This window comes from Megalops cyprinoides, chromosome 2 (assembly GCF_013368585.1).
Source record: "Megalops cyprinoides isolate fMegCyp1 chromosome 2, fMegCyp1.pri, whole genome shotgun sequence".
Taxonomy (NCBI): Eukaryota; Metazoa; Chordata; class Actinopteri; order Elopiformes; family Megalopidae; genus Megalops; species Megalops cyprinoides.
Genome location: NC_050584.1, coordinates 39,727,376 through 39,748,339, shown reverse-complemented (window position 1 = coordinate 39,748,339; position 20,964 = coordinate 39,727,376). Strand labels below are relative to the sequence as shown.

The following is a 20,964-nucleotide window of genomic DNA, read 5'->3' as shown; positions in this document are numbered from 1 at the left end:
GCAAAACCTGGCGTAAGACAATGAGTGTGGTTCAACTTTATTCTAAACACATACAGGCATCAACAGCAGGGAGTCTCTTACCTGCTTGTGCATTTCAATGTTCAGTCCATAAGACATCTCGTAGTACTGGGGGGAAAAAAAAAACAGGAAAACTTCCATTGAAAAAAAGAATCAATCAATGACAGATAGAGCCATTAGATTATCGTATTAAAAAATTGCATTTTATTCATTCTCAGCCTAGATGGATTGTAGTTACAGTAATCTGTGTACATGTTCTAAATTAATTATTTAATAACCTACATACATAGCTGGAGAGAGAGAGAGAGAGAGAATCACTCATGGTGACAGAAACCCAGCAGGTAGATGAGCAGTACATTGAGCGATGGGGAACACATTTGGTTCATCTCTCTCTCGCTGGCTTTTTCTCTCTCTCTACTTGTGCCACACTTTTCACCAGAATTTTAAAAATCAATAAAAATCAATAGTGTACTACATGATTAGACAAACCTATCTGAAATGACAAAGCACCGTGATTAGTTTATCATGATTAAAACTGGGAGGAATAAAAAACCCACCAAAAATAACAACGATTAAACAATAATGATAATATTAAACTATTAATATTAACAATATTAACTAACTTATTAAAACTGGTTTCACCCCAGCTATTACAGCTGAATATGTATTGTAGAAATGTGCAGTTCCTCCCCTTTCCCTGGAGAATACTCATTTTGTTAAATTCCAGATAAGGTTGGAAAAATTGAGCATATATTTTCAACCTGGCAAAAAGAAAGTTCCTCTGATTTCCCTGTGTCTCTCATAGTTGGTTAGAAAGTACAGCTGTCTCACTCTCTCGTACGATGCAGTGTGAGCACAGCCTGTCTTCTCTGGGCAGCCGTGTCTGTCTGTGACAGGCGATCTCTATGCCATGGGTATGCTTACCAGGGCAGTATGTGGTCATTATCATTCTCCATTTGAAAGTCTTAACATGGTCAGGTAGCCTGTCACTGTTCATAGTTGTTTTTTTTAAACCAGAAATCTCATTGTTTGCTTTGCACTTCTCAATAAATCATGTTGTTTTATTTGTGTTGTTTCATAATTTGGTTTCATTTCTAATGCATTGTTGTCATAAGAGTGAGGTCGGCAGGGATCCCAGCTGGCTCAGTCAACAAAAAGGCACTCACTATGAGAACACCCAGTTTCACAGGTTCAGGTCTGGGCTATCGCATTAGCTGACTATGACAGGGGTAGGTCACAGGAGCTTGACAGAACTGGCTTCCGTCAGCCAGGTAGGGTGGACTTAAATTGTCTTGGCTCTCTCAGGTCACCGCTGTATTAGCACCTCATAGGGACTCGCCTGGTGCAGCTGAGTTACAGGTTATCATCAGTGAAAGATACGCCACTCCTCCGCTAAGCAGCAGCTCACGGGCGAGTGTACTGTAGGAGAGTACGTGCCTTTCTCAGCAGCTCCTGAATGGATGTGGGAGCTGTAACAGCGGGTCAAGCGGGGCATAGCTAATTAGAGATTCCAAAGTCACAGTGAAAAGGAGGTGGAGGGGGGGAAAGGGAAGAGAGAGGTAGGCTATTTTTGTGTGTTTACAAAGATTAATGGTGTTTTTGTGATGTTGATTAGTAATGTGTGTTGGCCTTTGTTCTTTGTGACGGTCCCATTTCCGAGATCTCGCTATATGAATGGTACCCATAGTCCACTACCATATTTTTCAGTTAGTTTAAGAAGTAATTTGAATATTATGAGCAGGAGCCTGGCTAATAATCTATCTGAAGTTGTCTCTAAACGGCATAAAATGTACTGCATGCTTTCTTTTTCAGTGTATTCGCAGAGAATTTGCTCCTGGTTGAGCTGATATTTAATTCTTGGAATGTGCAATTTTTGGTGTGTTCTTTGTTGGCTATTCTGAGTAAAGGTGTCTTATTTCCTAAAATCTCTACCCTTTCCAGAAAACTTAATAAAAATAAACAAATCAGTCAACTGCGACGGTCCAGATCTGTCACAGGAACATCAGGTTCTGGTGTAGCTCATTTACTGGGTAACAACAGAACCAGGTGATCTGTTTAAAGCAAGAATTTCAGTGTTTTGCAAAGGCAGACTTCAGACTGTGCCAACACTATGGCTATTTCATTAATGTAAATGTTGAACAGAGTTGGGCTCAAGCTGCAGCCTCCTCACTCAACACACCAAATTCCCCTTTGTCTAACACACAGTCACCTAAGAATCCCCCCCCCCCCCCCCCCCCCCCTGCTGGAAAAGATCAGAACACAAGGGATTTCATGACTGAGCTCCAGTCTAATCATGGGGTGAGATGTAGAGCAGTGAGCAGCCCATTTAATTGCTTGTGTTAGATAAACGTATGCAACTACTTGTGTGAGGATACTCTGTTCAGTGCAGAAATTTAAATGTTTGCAATTCATTACAAAAAACATTTTTAGGCTCATTTTTGATTCAGCAGGCATCTACACTCAAAACAACTGCGTGACTGACTTGTGTTCCTGTGTACTGCGGCTGACGGTGAATTGTAAAGGTCTGGATTTCCATGGCTTAATTTCACCTCTGTGCCTGTGATGCTGCATGGGCCATTATATAATCCTTCTCATGTGTGTGCACTGCCTATAATCCCCCTTCTGTGTGCTGTGCGTCTTGCTCTGTAAGTCCGGAGCAGATTGTACTCGACATGTGGCGGATGTCGCGGGGCTCAGCGCGGCGGAGGCAGAGTGAGCTGTCTGGCTGGTGTCGCTGATGGGGCTCTGGAATGGACCCTGTGGCAGTGACTGCGGTACTGATGGGCTGGGGGCCCGCGTGTGGGCTGTGCAGAGGGCCCGTACTCCCAACAGTCTGGAGTGCGACTAGTGTCCTTCTTCTGCTGGTCCAAGTTACTGGTAACCGGCGTCTCCCTGTTGCCGTGGCACCTCCTGCCAGGAGCAGCCGGGTAGGGTGGGTAGCTGTCTATCATCGGACAACTGATGCTTGTGACCTTCCTGCTTGGAAATTCCTTGGCACCACCATGCCCTTGCTCACTGTGGTATGGCTGCTACCTCCCGCTCCACTGTGTTTGTATATTTATTCAAGCTCTATTAGATTCATAGTTTTGAGTAGGTGTTAGGCAATCTAGCCAGATCATTGTCTTTAAAAACTGAATTAAACTTCACAAATGAATAGTGCATTCCACAGATAAATCCAAGGTAATGTAGTTAAATAAAGTGTCTCCAGGATATTTTTTTTTATTTCTGTCTCTGTGGGGTTTGTCATTGGCACATAAACCCTGATCTACTTGTGTGAAGGCCACAGTTAGAAAATTCTTTTTAAGTATCATCCGGGATGTACTGAATGAGGGCTGGACGTACTGAATGAGGGTTGTTTTAGCATGCTATAATATTTTGGTGTTAAAACTAAATTCACTTGGCAACCCTCATATTACTGAATAATCTAGTATCCAATGTCAAATTGTCAATATATCATTATTTTGACCACATTATTTTGTTATTGTTTCTATATTGTATGTACAGTATATCTCATGAACACCTATCAGATTCCACAGATATCACAGATTTGCCATAAATATATATAGTTTTCTGGTAGCAGTCTACAATCATTTTTAAGCATCTTACCAAAGGTTGCCTTCATGGTTATAAAAGGGCATTTATGCATGACTGCCCTCTTTTGATTTGCAACATATTGCAATGCATTTTTTCATTCTGTACCAATATTACTGTAAGTGCACTCAGTCAGTAATGCTCAATTATTGAGCACAAGATCCATTAATTTATGTAGATGAGTATGAATGCTCGTTTACTTTATAAGGGAGTGTAAGTGTATGTGTTTGTGTGAGCGTGCGTGTGTGTGCATGCATGCATGTGAATTTTTTGTCTTACTTTAACAGGCGTTTCTGCACATACTGGTATACATAATATTATACTAATTAAAATACACATATCATTAATTAAACAAATGATACAATGTAATGCAAAGCTCAATGAGCTGCTTGTCAACACCTAAAGTACAAAAGTAGTATTTTATTATACCCACAATTACAGGCTGAAAGACTCATTGCCCTAGAAAATCCTTATGAATATTCCTGTACATCTTCAGACAGTTCACTCTCACATGACAGGTTTAAGACTGTGACAACACTCACAATCCCTTGGTACGTTTGTCTCATGTTTTTTATTGATATCCCCCCCCCCCCCCCCCGAAAAGTTTAATTTAAGGAGGATAAATTGTTTTAACATGCTCTGTTCATGCCCCCCAACCCATACCCCTGCCCTCTCCTGCTCCCTCTTAAACACCCATCCCCCACCGCACCTCCAATGGGAGCTGGGCAGTCTGGGACTGTAATGTTCCTGAAGAGACAAGAGTGTGTCAGGGTGAATCAGACAGATGAACAGGAAGAAGAGTAAGAGGCTGAGAGTAGTGCATTAATCCTCTGTCCCCTCTTTCTGCCCACAGGCCCACACATAAGGGGTACAGCAGGTGAGTGACTGCGGGGACAGTCATTATACCATCACCTGCCGAGCTTGTCTTCACACAGCATATCATACATCTTCATTTGTTATGCGGTTTACTCCCAAACACCTGCTCTATGTACTCTGTAATAGCACTATTAATCCCAATATGTATGTACACATGTATGTGTATGTACACATGTGCACAAGGAGTCTAAATGTGTTTCATATTAATGTCAATTCTAATTATCATTATGTTTCTGCTATAAAATACATTTTTAAATTTACACTTGAATATGTAACTTACTAAATCAATATGGGAGATCTAACAGAATTTGAAAGAGGTAAAATAGCTCAAATTGCATGTGGATAAGTCACAGAATTACTATCACAGAACGGCAAAATTATGTAATGTGTGAGGGGGAACAGTGAAAATAAATCATGACAGAATACACTAAAGAATGAAAACCTGTCCCAGGAAACAGTGGTCACAAAAGGGATCTAGGGATACTTAACAGGATAGTTGTTCAAAACCACAAAACAACAATGTCAAAAATGACCACAGAATTTACATCACCATGAACCAGTCTTGATAAAAACTGTAGGTTGTCAGCTCCACAAAGCTGATATTTATGGTAGTGCAGCCATTCTGAAACTGCTTGTAACCAAGGCCAATGCACAACAATGCATAACCCCGTGTAATGAGCACAAAACCTGAACTTCTGAGCAGTGGAACAAAGTAATATGGTCTGATGAGTAGCCCTTTGCTCTTTTTCCTAAAAATGGTAACTCACATAGCCTGTTCCCAACTGTTAAATACGGAGGTGGATCTATTATGGGGCAGCCATCTCATGGGAGTCATTGCATGTGATTATTACTCTGCATAGTAGAATTATGACCAAGGAATGCAAAGCCATTTTAGGCAACCAGGCGCACCCTCTGGTCCAAACAGTGTTTCCTCAAGATGTCCCCATATTCCAAGACGAGAACACTCCCAAAAGCACTGCTAAACATTCAAAATTGGTTTCATGAACACCAAGATGAAGTTAAACACTGTAAATGGCCTCCACAGAATAGTCACATCTGAACATCATGGAACCTTCATGGGAAGTTCTGGAGAGTAGAGTGTGGAGATTTCCACCTCTGTCACCACCTACACCACAGCCTTGACAAAAAACATAATCTGATTGACTGATGACCATGCTATATCTAAGCATATTATATATGTTATTATACATATGGTATATGCATATGAATGCTATATGTTATCATAACCACATGCTACATCCTTACCACATGCTAAATTGCGTTCACTAGCAATAAGAAAAAATATGAATGCAAGCAAGTAAACATGAACTAGGACTGGTGTGATGTTGCCAGGTCTCCATGGGACAGAATTCTAAATTCTAATAACAACGAATGTTTTATCATTATTTTAACATTTTATTAGAGGCAGTGTTGAAAGTTAACATTGTTTAATTTGGAGGCCTGGATGATGATAGTTGGATGACATTTAATTATAACATCATAACCAAAACAGTACAAAATAAAGGCAAATGGGAACACTCTACTAGCTGCCTGAGAGAGGCTCTTCCATAATTTTCTTAATTAGCTATTTAATAATGTGCTGGCCATCCACTGCTATTTTTAGTTATCATATGTGAACCCAAGAATTCAAGAAGTATGGAATATGTACAAATTTTATAATCATATGAAATTATATAAAATTATCATTTTATTTTAGAACAGTATGAAAGTATAATTGTAAGTATATATAGAACCATATAGCCATGGCTGTCCTGGGAAATAAATCATTTAAAGCTTTGTGTTCTCCCGGAATACATGCAAACACATATGTACATACGGTATGTATCAAGCACATACCGCAGGGAGCAGTAGGTGATTGTAAAGAAGATCGCAATATTCGTCTCATAGATGAAAGACGCTCATTGCCTAAGAAGAAACCAAATGAACAAAGCGGCCCATATGGACTTCCTCTCCTTCTGTTTTTATGTCTTGGTTTTTATCTACCCAGCATTCCAACTCGTCTCTGCCAATTAATCCTGCAGTCTGTTCCCTACACATCAACAGCTCAATGATAAATCATTCACAGAAAAGAACATCCAGTGCTGCATCTTCAGAAATATAATAAAAAAATAAATCATATATGCATAAAAAATAAACGGGATGCCTGTCGAAACAAGTCTTAGTGTACATGACAGGTCTAACTACCTAAATATAGCCTTCTGGGTTATCTTCTCTCTGGGAAGCAGTGACTCGTTGTTACTTCACATTATTTACGTGTCTGTGCTTGTGCCCTCTCCCCCTGTCTCCCTCTCTGCTTCCTCTCTCTCTCTCACTTGCTGCTTCCTCCCTCCCTCTCTCTCCCTCTCTCTCTCTCTCTCTCTCTCTCTCTCTGTCTCTCTCTCTCTCTCTCTCTCTCTCTCTCTCCCTCTCTCCCTCCCTCTCTCTCTCTCTCTCCCCCCCCCCGCTCTCTCTCCCTAACTGCAGATCGCTCCTCCTGCTGCAGGGAGCACACAGCACAAAGGCAGCCAGACACAGAAACAGACCGGGAGCGCTAAACTGAATTGAGTCTTGGACTGTCTTTCAGATGACAACTTAGACTCTGGTCCTATTCAAGAGTACGTCTCAGAGCACCTTTAGCACTGCCCTCTTTCCATGGCTACCCTGGAGGAGGTCTCTCTCTATTGACTCTATTTGTCCTTGACAAATATGACACGACAGATATGTACGATGTATCTGAAGGTTGATCAAATGTCACAAATTGCCTCGATCTCATTTTCCGAGGACCGAGAAGAGCCTTTGCAAGTTCCTACCCAAAGATGGGACCACATTTGTGTACAGTCCTGAAAATTGATTACCAACAAATCTTTCGGAACCAAAATTAAAATCAATTCAAATTCAGTCCGATTTCCCACACTTTGACATATCAGAATCAGAATGCTGAAGGTAAAATTATACAGCATGTCTTCAACAGGAGTTGGGAACTTCTAACTGGTCTCTGTGTTTTATTGTTCATCATAATATTAAATGCACTGCTCATCTTCTCTGATTCAGGTTTATGAAACTTGTGTCACTCCACAGATGGTTTGTATCATTTTCAGAATGACTTGGCAAACCAAATAGCCTTTTGCCATATAAACTTGAAATGGCTCAAGTCCTACAAGATATGGAACTAATTTGATTTTTTTCATGACTCCCTGCATGGAGTGGACACAAACGCTATAATAAGTCTACATAAGTGGGCAAAACCAAAGTGTTCCTGAAGTTTTCCATTTGAAAAAATTGGTAATGTACTGTGAACTCACCATGATGTAGTGCCTCTGCATCTCTGTTTTCTCACTGGCAAGCTTCTCACACTCCAGCTTCAAACTGCAAGAACACACAGCAGAGCACCCATTCATAACAGTACACACACGCTTCATCGGCAGGCTCAAAACAAGCCTGACTTTTGCAAGAGTCATATTAACAGGTAGCAAAACATTCCATGGATTTTTAAATGCTGACAGACTGTGTACCCTCCTGTACAGAAATAATTTGTTATGTTTCTTAGTACTTATATACAGTAGATGTTTTCTCCATGAGATTATACACATGTCTGCTCATGTGCTCAAGTATTCAGCTCAAGGTGTTTCCACCAAAAGAAAAGAGCGAAAGGTGGAGGCATATCGACATGAAGGGATGCATGCAGCTGAGTCAAGAAGAGCAGATAAATACTGCAAGAGCTGAGCACAATGACAGTCAGCTGTACTAGATCCACTGCCATTAACAGGTCAGAACAAGGAATGTACAAATTAAATGATCAGTTTCGGATTTAGATGACACAAGGCCGCAGACGCTCCTGCATGGAAATATATCTTTCTCTGGCCATTTATCAACGGCTAAAAACAGCATCTAAAAACTATGCTTTAAATAAAAATAATAAAAATAAAGCCTTTTACTCCAATAATATAACTGCAGCATTTATATAATTTATACTGACAAAAAACTAAACTTACCACAATGATGGGTCCTCTTATTGTGGCTATATCAACAATCATCTCTAGAAAGTGACTTTTCATTTAGGGTGGGGTAAGATTGCTTTTTAAGGCCATATAAGGCCACTGTAACTGTAACTGTTCTCAAGAAGTCTCTCCCACCCGATAACACTGTAAGAATCAAAGAATTATCATTAGAGCTACCAGGGTTGTGATAGGCCTACCTGTGGTACTGGGCCTGGAGGAACTGGAACTCCTCCTTAATGCGATCCAGGGTTTCCAGGACTGTGAATTTGAAGGATTGGCCAGGCTGCAGAGGGACCTGTAAATGGAGGCAGAGAGAAGAGAAACGGGGAGTTACCCTTGCAGACACCCCATATAATGTTACTACTCTGCCAATCCTCCTCTCTCTCGTCAACATTGTGCCTGCTGGTCTCCTTCGTGTTCCACAATCATTTGGGCATTTGTAATGACAGTTAATCAAGAAACATTAACCTCACTGCTAGTGGGATTATTATTTTCTTCTATGTTGGGACACTATGTTGATTAATGTTGATTATTATTGTATTGTAAAAAGCACGTAATGAGCGAACACAAAATCAATCACTTCTCACAAAATGTAACACTGGAACCAAAGCACAATGTGCTTCACCTCTCTAGAAACACAGGATTGGGTCCTTTAGCGGCAAGGAGCTCTTGCACATTTTTGAATTGGCTTGTGTATGGCTGGCTTCCTCTTTTTTTAAAGAATTGCTGCGCGCGAGATTGATTTTTAAAAAACAAACAAACAAAGTGGTTTGTATATGCACAGAGGCACACAGAAACAAATGCTGATTGTGTGTTTCTGTTTTCTGGTTTGGGTTAAAGAGAGAAGTTAAACACCATATCCATACACTGCTTGGCAGACTGCCACAATAGCCTGTGGTGGTTCATGACCACTCCTTTAGCTTTCTAACTTTTGGAGTAGCTGTAGACAGGGGGTACAGCTGGCTCGGGGTTTTAGGAATGCAGTTCATGACATGAATTGAGATACACACTGCCTTAGCATCCAAATTTCCACTGCCCCTCCACGCATCTCCTCCAGCCTCGCCCCTGTAGGGAGGAGTTCGCTTGTTGCTTAATTCTTAAATTTTCATCCTTCCCTTATTTTTCCCATCAATCTGTCTGCACCATTCTCTCTGGAACTAACCCTCTGCTTCCCTCTATATAACATCCCTGCCTTTCACAGCGTCTATGGAAAATGGTTCATCAGACCCTTGTTTTTGCCCACTCCCCCCCCCCCCCCCACCTGTTTCCCCTCCATCCCCCACTCCATTTCCCTCTCCTGCCCTTTAAATGTCGGGTGAACGTCCAGTGGTTAAGCACACTGTGGTTAAAGGATTGGCGGTTTCAGTAGGAGCTTAATTAGTCTAGACAAGCAAAATTCAATTAAATTTCAATTAGGCTAACGGTGGAGGTCAGACACTCCGCAGGCTTTCGAGTAATTAAGCTGCAGGCTCACTGCTGCCTGGACTGGCTCAGAACATTGAGGGGGGAGGGCGTCTGCCACTGTAGCCCCACTGACCTTGATTCCCACCACACTGGCCCGACAGAAACACCCCTTCTCTAACCCCCTCAGCTTCAAACACAGTGGCGGGGTCTCCTGGCTACAACAGCTATGGTTTCAGGACTGCATTGAATTACTGCATGCTTTCATGTTCCGTATTGTTCAGAGCTGAGAGTCAGTCTAGATGTATGATTTATGACCCTCTAAAGACCCTTTTTCTGGACCACCGATGCACACCTCCTGTGACTGAAAGCTGCAGCGGTGTCCATTCAGCCTCAGGATTCAATTACTTAATTGAAGACATTATTCAAATAAGGAGTCTAAATACCAGGGCTTTTTCCACATCCTAATCAATTTATAATTGAAAGGCGTCTATGAATCCTTCACGACCTCAGTCCTTGTAGACAACAGATGTAACATCAGGCTCTGCGGGAAATGCAGCTACGGGCCAAATGCAGCAGGGAACTCGGGCTAGAACGTCTGCATTGAAATTGGGTGTCAGACAGCGTGGGGTATCCCAAAACTCAAAACAGATCTGGCTAATCTCAGGGGACACAGACAGGGAGCCACGCGGGGTTGCAGTCAATCACAATTTAGACAAGCTGAAGCAGGCGAGTGGAGATTTAAAAGGGATTATTGACAGGGGGAGCCTGAGAAAGACTGAAAAAGTCCCACAATGACGCAGTTCAAAAAAAAAAAAAAAACAAAACACTAATTTGTCAGCCCCCATCATGCTGCCGATCAATGGCAGAGCATTCCGACCACTGTTCCTGCAGCCAGATAGCTCTGGGAGGCATCTGAAGGTAGCCGGAGATATGTGAGCGCTTCAAGCTGTCTGTGGCACAATTTTTCTGCGCGGTATCAGACGAGCTGGGCACAGAGACATCAGAGCCGCATGAAATAATAATTTGCTGGTGAAATATTTAGAAAAGCGCATGAATAGACGAGGAGTGTGGCGTGTGGGAGGGAGAGAAGTGTCAGTGTGATCCCAGGAGAGGCTGTGTGTGTGTGCTGCAGACGGGCAGGCCAGCGTGCACACTCCCCCAAACCCCTCACGCCCGCTGCTGCAGTCCGGAGTCCGCCCCTCTCTCCCCCTCAGGTCCTCGTCGCACACACCCTCGGAGCAATCCGGGTCAGACACCGAATGCTCCCCTTTTTTTCTGACAGGAAACGGCATGCCGCACGAGAGGTGTGCTTTTGGGGCGCTGAGGGCTGGACGAGCCCGAGGTGCAGCAGCCACTGGAGGGCCACCCCGTCACTGCGCTGACCCACCCCTCACATTCTCATGGCGCTGAGCGACTGAAGAGAGCGTTCATGCAAACGCAGAGCCTGACTAGATTGTGGGCAGCGGCTCTCCTAGCTGATGACATCACGGGCTGGGTTTGAGTGATGATGGATAACTTTGGGGAGGCAGAAGAGGAGCAAAAGCAATCCACTCCAAACCCCAAATAACTCATTTACTTCATAGCCCCTTAACTGGTCTGCAATTCCCTTCCTCCCATAGCGAGTTATGGAACAGGAACACACAACATCTGCATCCCATATTTTATCAGTATCATTTTATTCTGCTGACATATTAAACGATTTTATTCGCAACAGCAGTATATATGTTCTGTATTTTCATTCACCCGGAGTATTACGAACGCCGCAGCTCTGAGATGTTTTCCCCCCATGCGCCGTAGGAGACAACAGCCACGAGGAGCGTACGGGTGTTATTCACACTGCCGAGGTAGATGGCGGTGGAATACTGAATGAGACGGATGTGGCTGCAGATGGTCCCCATTGTCAGCGCTGCTGCTTTAGCACAGGTGCAGAGAGGCACTACTGCACAGTATGCTGCGTGTTACTACACTGCACATTACAGTCGTCACCAGTCTACACCGGCTCAATGCGGCTACGATGCAGGCTGTGTGCTACTGCACCCAGTGTTAACGTTGTCACCAATCTACATGGCCTGGGCGTAGTCACGACACAGGGCTAGCTCTGGGCACCAAAAAAAACTCTGTCGCAGTTCAGACCCCAGCACTGCCCACTCCACCAGTCACAAATAATAAAACCAGTTCACAATGGCAGGCTTCCATTACAGTGAAGGCTAAAAGCTAAAACGCTGCTATCAAATACTAGGTTAAAAATCGGGGATTGGCAGTAAAACCAGATGGACTAAATCCAACCCACAATGAAATCTTTAAATAATTAGTTGCTTTTTTTCCCCTCACTGGAAAGTCCTCTGGAGGAAGAAAAATGGAACCTGGGTTTAAAAACATGAGGAAGTCTGTTTTTTTTTTTTCTTTTTTTATATAAAGGATTTAATTGTGTTTGTTGCCTGAAATGTAAATGCAGGTATTGACTGAAAGACAGCCTGATGTTCAGCGCAGCTGCAGAGTTGCAGCTGGATTTTTTTTTTGTTCCTTTCAATTTGCTGTGTTTATTCAAGGTCCAGACATACCAAAACGCAGATGAACACGCAGGGAAACACGCAAAACAAGCATAAACCAGAACAAATGCACACACACACGCCCACTCAGTCCCACTCCCGCCCTTCATTTAACAGCACATGTGTGGAGGCCAGAGCCAGAAAGGTTGCCATTACATGACTGTCAAACCAGAGCTGTACCCTTTCTGTCCCAGAATAGCAGTCCCGCTGCACACCCAGGCATCTCCTATTGTACAGAACACTTCAGGCTGAAGGGGAGGGGGGCTTCATGCAAAGTTTGCCAGGGTAGACGTGAAGTAGAAATAATTCATCCTGGGGCTTGTGGAAAGCTACTGTCGATATGTGATCTGTCAAATTAAAACCAGCCACACAGAGCACTATTCTGAATCCACAGCCATATAGAGCCATTGATAATAGAGGAGGGGACGGTAATCACAGAATAACATGCACACTCTCTCTTCCCTTCTTTCTTTCTCTCTCTCTCTTTCTCTCTGACTCTCTGACTTTCACAAACACACACACATATATGCACACAGACAATACCCCTGTTATGGTGAGCGGAATTATTGTCCTAGTGCAGCCTCTCACTGTAAGCCAGTCACAGAAAGGCACCCCAGACAGACAGACAGACAGGAAGAAAGACAGAAAGAGAAAGCCCGTCCTCTCTACAGTAGGTCCCTGTGGTCAGACTCTTCCTGCCTCAGTCCTTTCCTATCAGATCAGGGCCAGCTCGGCTGCCAGATAAACACTTTCCAGACACATTCTATCACAACACACAGCAGGGGGCCCACTGCACAAACCTTACTCTTCTCACAGAGCCTGGATGCAGACACAACAACAAGCCACAATACATACTGTGCTTACACAATACACCTCAACAGGCAGCAGGATGGAATACCCTCTCCAGCCAACACTGTCTTCAAATACACAGGAGAAATCTTGATCAGCACTCTTCTTTTTAGAGGCACATCAGAGCTATCATTTAGCCCTTCCATAATTATAAATTCACAATGTTTCACTCACTCTTTCAGGCTGTCTGTCTCTTCCCCTCAAGTTTTCCCTTCATCAAAGACCTTTGCAACCCTGCGGTTTTCCCTTCCTCTCTCTCAATCGATAATTTCCCTTTTCTTCTGCTCTTTAGATTCCGCTCCCTCCACCTCACTTCTGATGCAGTGAGAAAGTATCTTTGGACTCTACAAGCGAACAACTCCCAGAACAGCACAATTGTTCCGCACATACAGTGTTGTACATTTTTGGAGTCTGCACTTTTTTTCCCTGTTAAACACACAATAAAATCATGCCACTGCAAACAATCTGCGGCTGTGACTTCAGCTGGAGGCTTCCCACTCTCATCAACAGTGAATTAAAAATCCATTGAGTTTCCACTGAGCAAAATGGCCTCCGGCAAACAGTCAAAGGGTGAGACTGACATTTCTAATGGCAGAGTCAGTGTTTCGCGGACCACCTTCTGTTTGCGAGACATGACTGAATGTAGCATCCAGCCTCAGGTTCGTCTCTGTGGGCATTTAGCACCCGTTGGAAGTTTGGTGACTCAGGGAAACTGCAGGCGTGGCGGCTAATGCGATCACAACCTTTTTACATTGTTATTGTTTTTGGCAGAGTCCCCGCTTCAGATAACACTAACCACAAAAATCCAGTGGAACCAATTACTAGTCCTGCAGCTGTTTGCCATGCAAACAACCTTAACCCTTTTATGAGGGCACCATTGAACAAAACAGACAGAGCTGTTTCAGAAACATTCTGAGCTCTGTTACAAAGAGACAGTTTGTACTTTGGGTTTACATACTTTGCCATCCGAAATGAGGTAAGTAAATCCTGTAAAGCTGTTATCCTGGTGCTGATGGTGTGGGTGCTGGCTGTCAGAGTCCAGATTTAGGACCAGATCTGGCTCAGAGTCAAAGTCTCATCAAAAATACACACATGCGCAACATGCGGGTGTCAATTCAATAAAGTCCTGCAGCTGTCCGGGGATTAATGCTACATACAAATCTTTTTTTTTCATATAATCAAGAACAGAGCCATCACAACTAAAGGCAAACAACAGACATACTATCTTGTTATTGTTTTTTAACTCTGGAGGCGGAATCACCCGAGAACACTGTTGTATTGCAGAGACGCACCCTCCAGAATGCCCTCTGCACAGGGGTCTAATGCTCAAGCACGCACCCACGTAATTACACGTACACAACAACACAAACAGTCACACATTCACACAAACACACACCCACATGCACAAACACATGCGCACTCACGGCACGATACTGTTCTCCTTCACACCATTCTCTGGTACAGATCATGTTACAGCAGGCCCCACAAATAAAGTTCTTCTGGCAGCAGCTTTTATTGATCAGCTGGAGTTCCCTGCGTCTCTCTAGCCTGAATCCAGCTGTCCCACTTATCCGATAATGTAACTTTGTCTGCCTTTCCTTTTTCACAGACACCATCAACTTCAAAAATTGTCCAGTGCAGCTCTTGTAAAGAAATATTCCCAATTGATATATTTTGAATCAAATTTTTCTATAAAGAATGAAATAAATGTTCTGTATTACAAGTGCAAAATATTACATTTTTTCCCAATTACTTCAGTCTTGGTATCGCTTCCTCTTCATTTGTGCAGAAGGTGCTTCCTCTCCACTGCTTGTTTTCTAGCATAGGCTGAGAAAAACTCTCTATAAAATGTCTTCTTCAATTCCCAGTGATGGCAATGGCAAGCAGCAATGAAATAACTCAGAGAGGCAAATGACCCACTTGCACCAGATTCAAAAGGAAACCGACAACAAATCTACTTAGCGAAAAAAAGACCCCCCCACACATACACACACACACATACAGACACGCTGCATTTCTCTCTCTCTCATTCACACACACACACACAAAAGCCATCCACCCGTTACTCCTTTCAATTATGCTAGACTAGGGACTTCAGGACTTAATAGCCATAGGCAGAATAAACTACTCTTTGCCCCCTCTCTTTCCCTAAATAAACACAAGACTAATGTAGAGAACTGTTCCACCCAACTAGTCTTTTAATTGGCTTTCAAGAACACCGGGGTGAAGCTAACAGGGGAAGGAAGATGCTGGGGAGTGAGGTGGGAGGGGGTTGAAGGTGGCATCTTTTACAAACGACATGACTAACTTCATTTTTGTCACTGTCTGACCTCAATCTCCGCTCATATGAATCCCTGTGTTTCTCTCCAGGAGCTGGTCATAATGAAAGTCTGCTCACCGGGTGCCGTCCCTGTGGGTACATGGTCCCAGGAGAGGAGATGCCCGTGGTCCGCTTGATGGCCAGGTCACCCCCCTGGCCCCCCACACCCCTACCCTCCACCAGGGAGGGAGTCCAAAATCCTCCCCCTTGCTGGAGCCCGGACTCCCGTTCACCCGTGGATCTCTCCGAGGCAGGGTCCCGCTGAGGCACAGCTGGGAGAATTCAGTTCATCAGTGCATCCAGCGAGGGAACAATGAGGTAGAGCGTCTTCCTCAGACTTTTACTCCCTGTCCTCCGCTTCTTTTCAGGAAACCAAAGTCTCACTCTTTTTCCCTACCAGCTGCTTGTCAGTCGGAATCCCCGTGCATTGACATGGCACCAAAGTGTGCTGGAGAATTAGGTCTCAGCGCCCCCCCCTCCTCTGTCCCTTCACCAACACCCCCCCCCAGGAAGATACAAACATAAACACACTCCTTCATCCAAATTTGCCGACAATACCCCTCCCTCTACCTCCACCTCTTCCTTCACATGAGAGAGAGAGAGAGAGAGAGAGGAAAAAAAGGTGAAGCTCGAGGTTTGTATTTTATGTCGGAAAAGAAAATGAAGAAAAAGAAGAACCAGAGAAAGAGCTGCGTTTTTAATCTGAATCCGAAAAAAACGCAGGAAAGCAGGAAAGAACAGCAGGTCACTAGAAGATCCAGCAGGCTTTTCAGCAGCAAGCCCTAGACTGTAATATATTGTGCCTGTTGGCTTCAACACAAACACGGCAGCCTGCTAAAGCTGCACTTAAGGTGGAGCATCAGAGATGAGCAGAGGGAGAGACGCACACCTCTGTTAACTGTGATCAGGTGGAGGGGACGCAGAACAAGCACATCAGTGAAATGTACATACACTTAAAAGCACACAGGAGTGGAGCACTCAAACCCACTAACGCATCTCAGTTTGCTGAGAAATACTTGGAAGCTGTTCTCATTTATTTTGCTCAAGTAGAGGATCAAAGCACATTTCTGGATCGGTTACCACACAGAAGATGTGATTTTCCTTAAAATATCCAAGGGACGGGGAATCTGCTGTTGGAAAGTGGTTTTAAAATTCATACGACGCAGAAACATACACGCACTGAGTGGCTGAAACAGCCTGCACCCACCACTAGAGTCAGCTGTCCCTACCGTGTCAAACCTGAAACGCCTCAGAACGCTTCACAACTGGAGTCTGATTCTCATTTCTGCGCTTACTTCCGCTTCCCTCCGGTGACAGCCAGAGCGCTGGGCTCCTAATGTTTGCCTGCCCATGATTAATGTTTACTTAGGACAGCTACACTGTTGCACTTGATCTGCCAGGAACGAATCCCTCAAGATTCAACACCCCCTCACCCATCGCTCAGCAGTCAGCGCAGCAACCTGCCTGCACAGTCATGTATTCAACACCACAAAGTACTTGGATTACTCCTCCTCCCTCATCCCCAGCAACAATGGGGCACACTCTTCTGAGGTTTGTTGCTTCCCCTTCACCACTATGGAGCTTGAATTGCCTCGCAAACATTATATCCCTTCCAAAAAATGTGAATCGTTCTTTTAGACACCTTAGAACTGAGTGCAGTACTCCCCCTGAGACCGCAGCAGTTTCAGGCACAAACATCATCTTGTAACTTTTACAAATGATTGTATCCTTCATTATTCATTACATCTTTTTTGAAAAGGCTCTGGGATTCTTTGAGGCAAGGTTGGATGCTGTGTACCTCCACATACCTGCCAAAGCCACACACCCTAACCCCTGGTAGTCTGTCACAGCCTCACAAATTCTCATCTCACGCCTCCAATGCCTACCCATTCTCCTCCTTCATCTCTCCCTTCTTCCATTCCCTCGACCTTTCCACTGCTGTATCGCTGTGCCTCTCATTACCTCTCTACTGCCTGTTACTTCCCTCCCTTCGTTTCATACCTCTCCTAGAGGCTCTTCCTCTCTCCCGTCCCCACAGGTCATGGACCATACTAATCATTGTTATCTAATTGCAAGGATTAGGCAGGTAATTATTCACACAACTCCTTCTCAGCAGCTAATCATGATAACGAGCACAGGACCGTGAAACAGGCTTTTAGGTCTCTATGGTGTTTCTTATTTTCCCTTGCTCTCTCTCCCTCCTGTGGACCAAGACTGGTAAGTGGGGGGTAATCCAACAAGAGTGCACGACCCACTCAGTCCGCATTGTGTTTTGCTTTTCCCAGGATCTTATTCTATGTGAACGCATGGCATTTTTCTGCTGCAGTTGAGGTATACGCTCCAGAAATACTCAGAGCATCTAAATGAGTGATAAATGAAAGGGCACAGGAGGGGTTTTCTTCAGTCCGACACTGTGAGGTATGACAAAAGAAGGGAATAGAAAGGATGGAATTGGTCCAAAGAGTATGTAGATGGAAGATATAGTACTTACATGGGACATAATACTACAAGAGCTACAGTAGCTTGACTGTACCTACTATAAACCAGCCCTGTCTGACTATTGCAACCTTGTCTGCCTGACTTCTGCAGCCTATTCTGTCTAACTGCTGCAGCCCTGTCTGTCTGTCTGCTGCACCACCTAATCTGCCAAGCTACTAGTTCAGGCCACTGAACTCTCCAGCACAGGCTACCGCACAAACAGCTCCCTCATGTCATCCAGTGGTTTCCTCTCCCCTCCTACTCCCACATCTGCCCTCACCTCACCTCTCTCCTGGCTGCAGATCAATGCCCATATCCGTTTGTAAACTCTTGTCCTGGAATATCACACTGTCAATCATACTGCTCCTGAACATATCAAGACTCTTGCTTCTCAGTATCCCCTAGTCTGTCCCTCACTTCACCTTCCTCATCATAAGGACCCACTCATTTTCAAATCGGGATCCTCAGCAGTGGAATGAGCTCCTTACTGTTGATAGAATGGCAGAGTTCCAGAATTTCTCCCAACCCATCTGAGTAAGGGGTGGAAGTGGGGTTTAGTGAGAGATGGAGGATTGGAATTATAATCAGAGGGTGTTCAAGTTCAAATCCTGGGTGGTCATTGCTGCTACACCCTTCAGTAAGGTACTTGAATGGCTTCACTTGAGTATCCAGCTCTGCAAATGACCTGGATAAGAGTATCTGCAAGGGAATTAAACAACAATGTATTTTAAATAAATATAAAGATTTTCAGCCAATACCTTACTTGTGATCTGTCCCGAGCATTGGAATATTAAACTTTCTGACAATTCAATTTAATCAGAACTTTTACTTTGACAGAAGACTATTCATTGGGGACTGTATAGTAATGTTCAGAAACGGTTGATTATGGTGCTTACTAGACATTGTAGGGCATATTTTGTAGGCCTACTTGTGAGCTGAATGTGCGTCAAATGCTTTGTAGTTCGACATATTTATATGACTATATTGCAGTGACAATAATTATGTCTATTAAGGCATCGACAGAATTTTTTTCATCGTTAACCATCATTCATCAAACTCTAGGCTAGTGTGGCCACAACCGTACTGTCACATGGCACCTGACTCCCAGCCTCCTACAGCCATTAATCGGGGGACAGATACAAACCTTTTTGATGAAAGTGAGGAAACTACAGAAGTTAACGCTATTCTAACGTTGTATCCCTGGTACAAAATGTCCTGTCACCTGCCATCCCCTGAACTGCTCTCACACGCACAGTCCTAGACCCACACTTCCAAAGTCGATGGTATACAGGAGGATTTTATACAGTTTAACTTACACATAACTTAAAACGTAGCATATGTTCATTACAGCAGTACTTCACAATAATCTGTGCAATTCAGTTAGCTTTCTCAGATATTTGAACCAACATAATGTCAGCGGAGGAAAGAAATGAAACTCCACCAAGTTGGCTAGTTACCGCGTGTAAAAGGCTAACCGAAACCACAATATGCAGAAAATGTAGCTAGGGATCCAAGTAGGTGCGTACTAGATTTACAAATGTATGTGTTAATTCGTCAGCTTGATAATATACATCATTCAACCTATGATTCTCTTCTGATTATCAACAAGAAAAAAAATAAAGAAAAAAAATGACACCTTGTAAGAAAAAAAAAAATGTTTTGTAATATAACCAACTACCCTTTCAACAGCCTAAGCTAGTACTACATCTTCCCGCTCCACCTTAAAAGCTTGCAGCTGCTGAAAAGTCTCCAACCACTTTCCGATTGGTCAGATGGACGTGCGAGTTACAGCCAATAAGTGCTACCGTGTCCCACGTTGGGTCTTGACATCAGAAACCCAAACCGACCAATCGTTGCTTCGGTGGCCAATAACTGGCTGCAGGCGATGGAGAGGGAGTGTGATGTCTGTGGGGATTGTGGGCAGTGAAGTTCCAATTATTCTATACACCCCCCCTCCTCTTCGTCTCCCGCCGTCAGTCACGCTACATAAATGCTCGGTAAATTCAGCTGTTAATTTCTACTTTATCTTTTGCAGCAATATATACGAAACAAGAAACTACATTGCCTTTCACATGTAGCTAGTTTGTATTTTTGCCTTTGAAGTATTAAAGTAAAAAAAAAAATCAATCGTTCCTCTTTTCTATGTTAAACGCCGACAGTTATTTTTTCAAAAATCTATATTATATCAAGCAATAGCCAGACAAAACACTGTACAGTCAGGAAGACAGCAGAGCAGCACATGAGCTATATGCATCTCTGAAATGCCCGCCACCACAGGTAGGAAGAATTTCCTTGTGCCACGTTTGATAAGCCTTCTCTGTGTTCCCCAGCACTGCCATACTGTCTCAAACACAGATCTAAGGTCACTACTTTTTTCCCCAGCAGAGACTTAGCCCTGGTCTCTGTACAACACTCCAGTGTGTGACATTGCTGTCAGCTCTGAGCCTGTCTGTGACGGCGTTACCAAACTGCCCACACACACAGTCACATTGTCAGTGTGTATCGATCGCTTTGATAGATTGGGCTTATCCCACTGACAGAGTGGCCAGCGATCGCTGGCACCTCACCCTGTTTCCTTCAGACACATTTCTGGGCTGTTATTTTCCTCTTATTTAATTTCCCTCACTTGTCGTTGCGCCTACCTGTGTAGGTTTGTCTGCAAGCATCTCATCATGCAATAAGGGCGCCTTATCTGGGTATAGATATACAGGGTATATCTGAACCAGTGTAAACAGCTCAGATAAAGAGGTATTGTGGGAACATCAGGCTAATAAGAGATGTTATTTTATTCCAAACGTGAGAGTTTTAAACATATGACTTTATGCCAAATTCTTGCAATACGATTTTACTTGACTGAGTTGTGACCAAAAAGTGATCTGGA

General features: G+C 43.7%; 1 protein-coding gene across 2 annotated transcripts in view; it reads right to left on the bottom strand.

Moving 5' to 3' along the window:
* tle2b (TLE family member 2, transcriptional corepressor b) overlaps positions 1–16,381 on the bottom strand; it is a 37,122-nt gene extending 20,741 nt beyond the window's left edge. For both annotated transcript variants that reach the window (XM_036520743.1, XM_036520744.1), the window contains exons 1-4: positions 15,684–16,381; positions 8,681–8,778; positions 7,788–7,851; positions 82–126 (exon numbers count right to left, since the gene is read on the bottom strand). In XM_036520743.1, coding sequence (XP_036376636.1) covers positions 82–126; positions 7,788–7,851; positions 8,681–8,778; positions 15,684–15,707 — 231 coding nt within the window. In that variant the 5' untranslated portion in view covers positions 15,708–16,381. The remainder of the gene's footprint in view (positions 1–81; positions 127–7,787; positions 7,852–8,680; positions 8,779–15,683) is intronic.
* Positions 16,382–20,964: the final 4,583 nt, after the last annotated feature.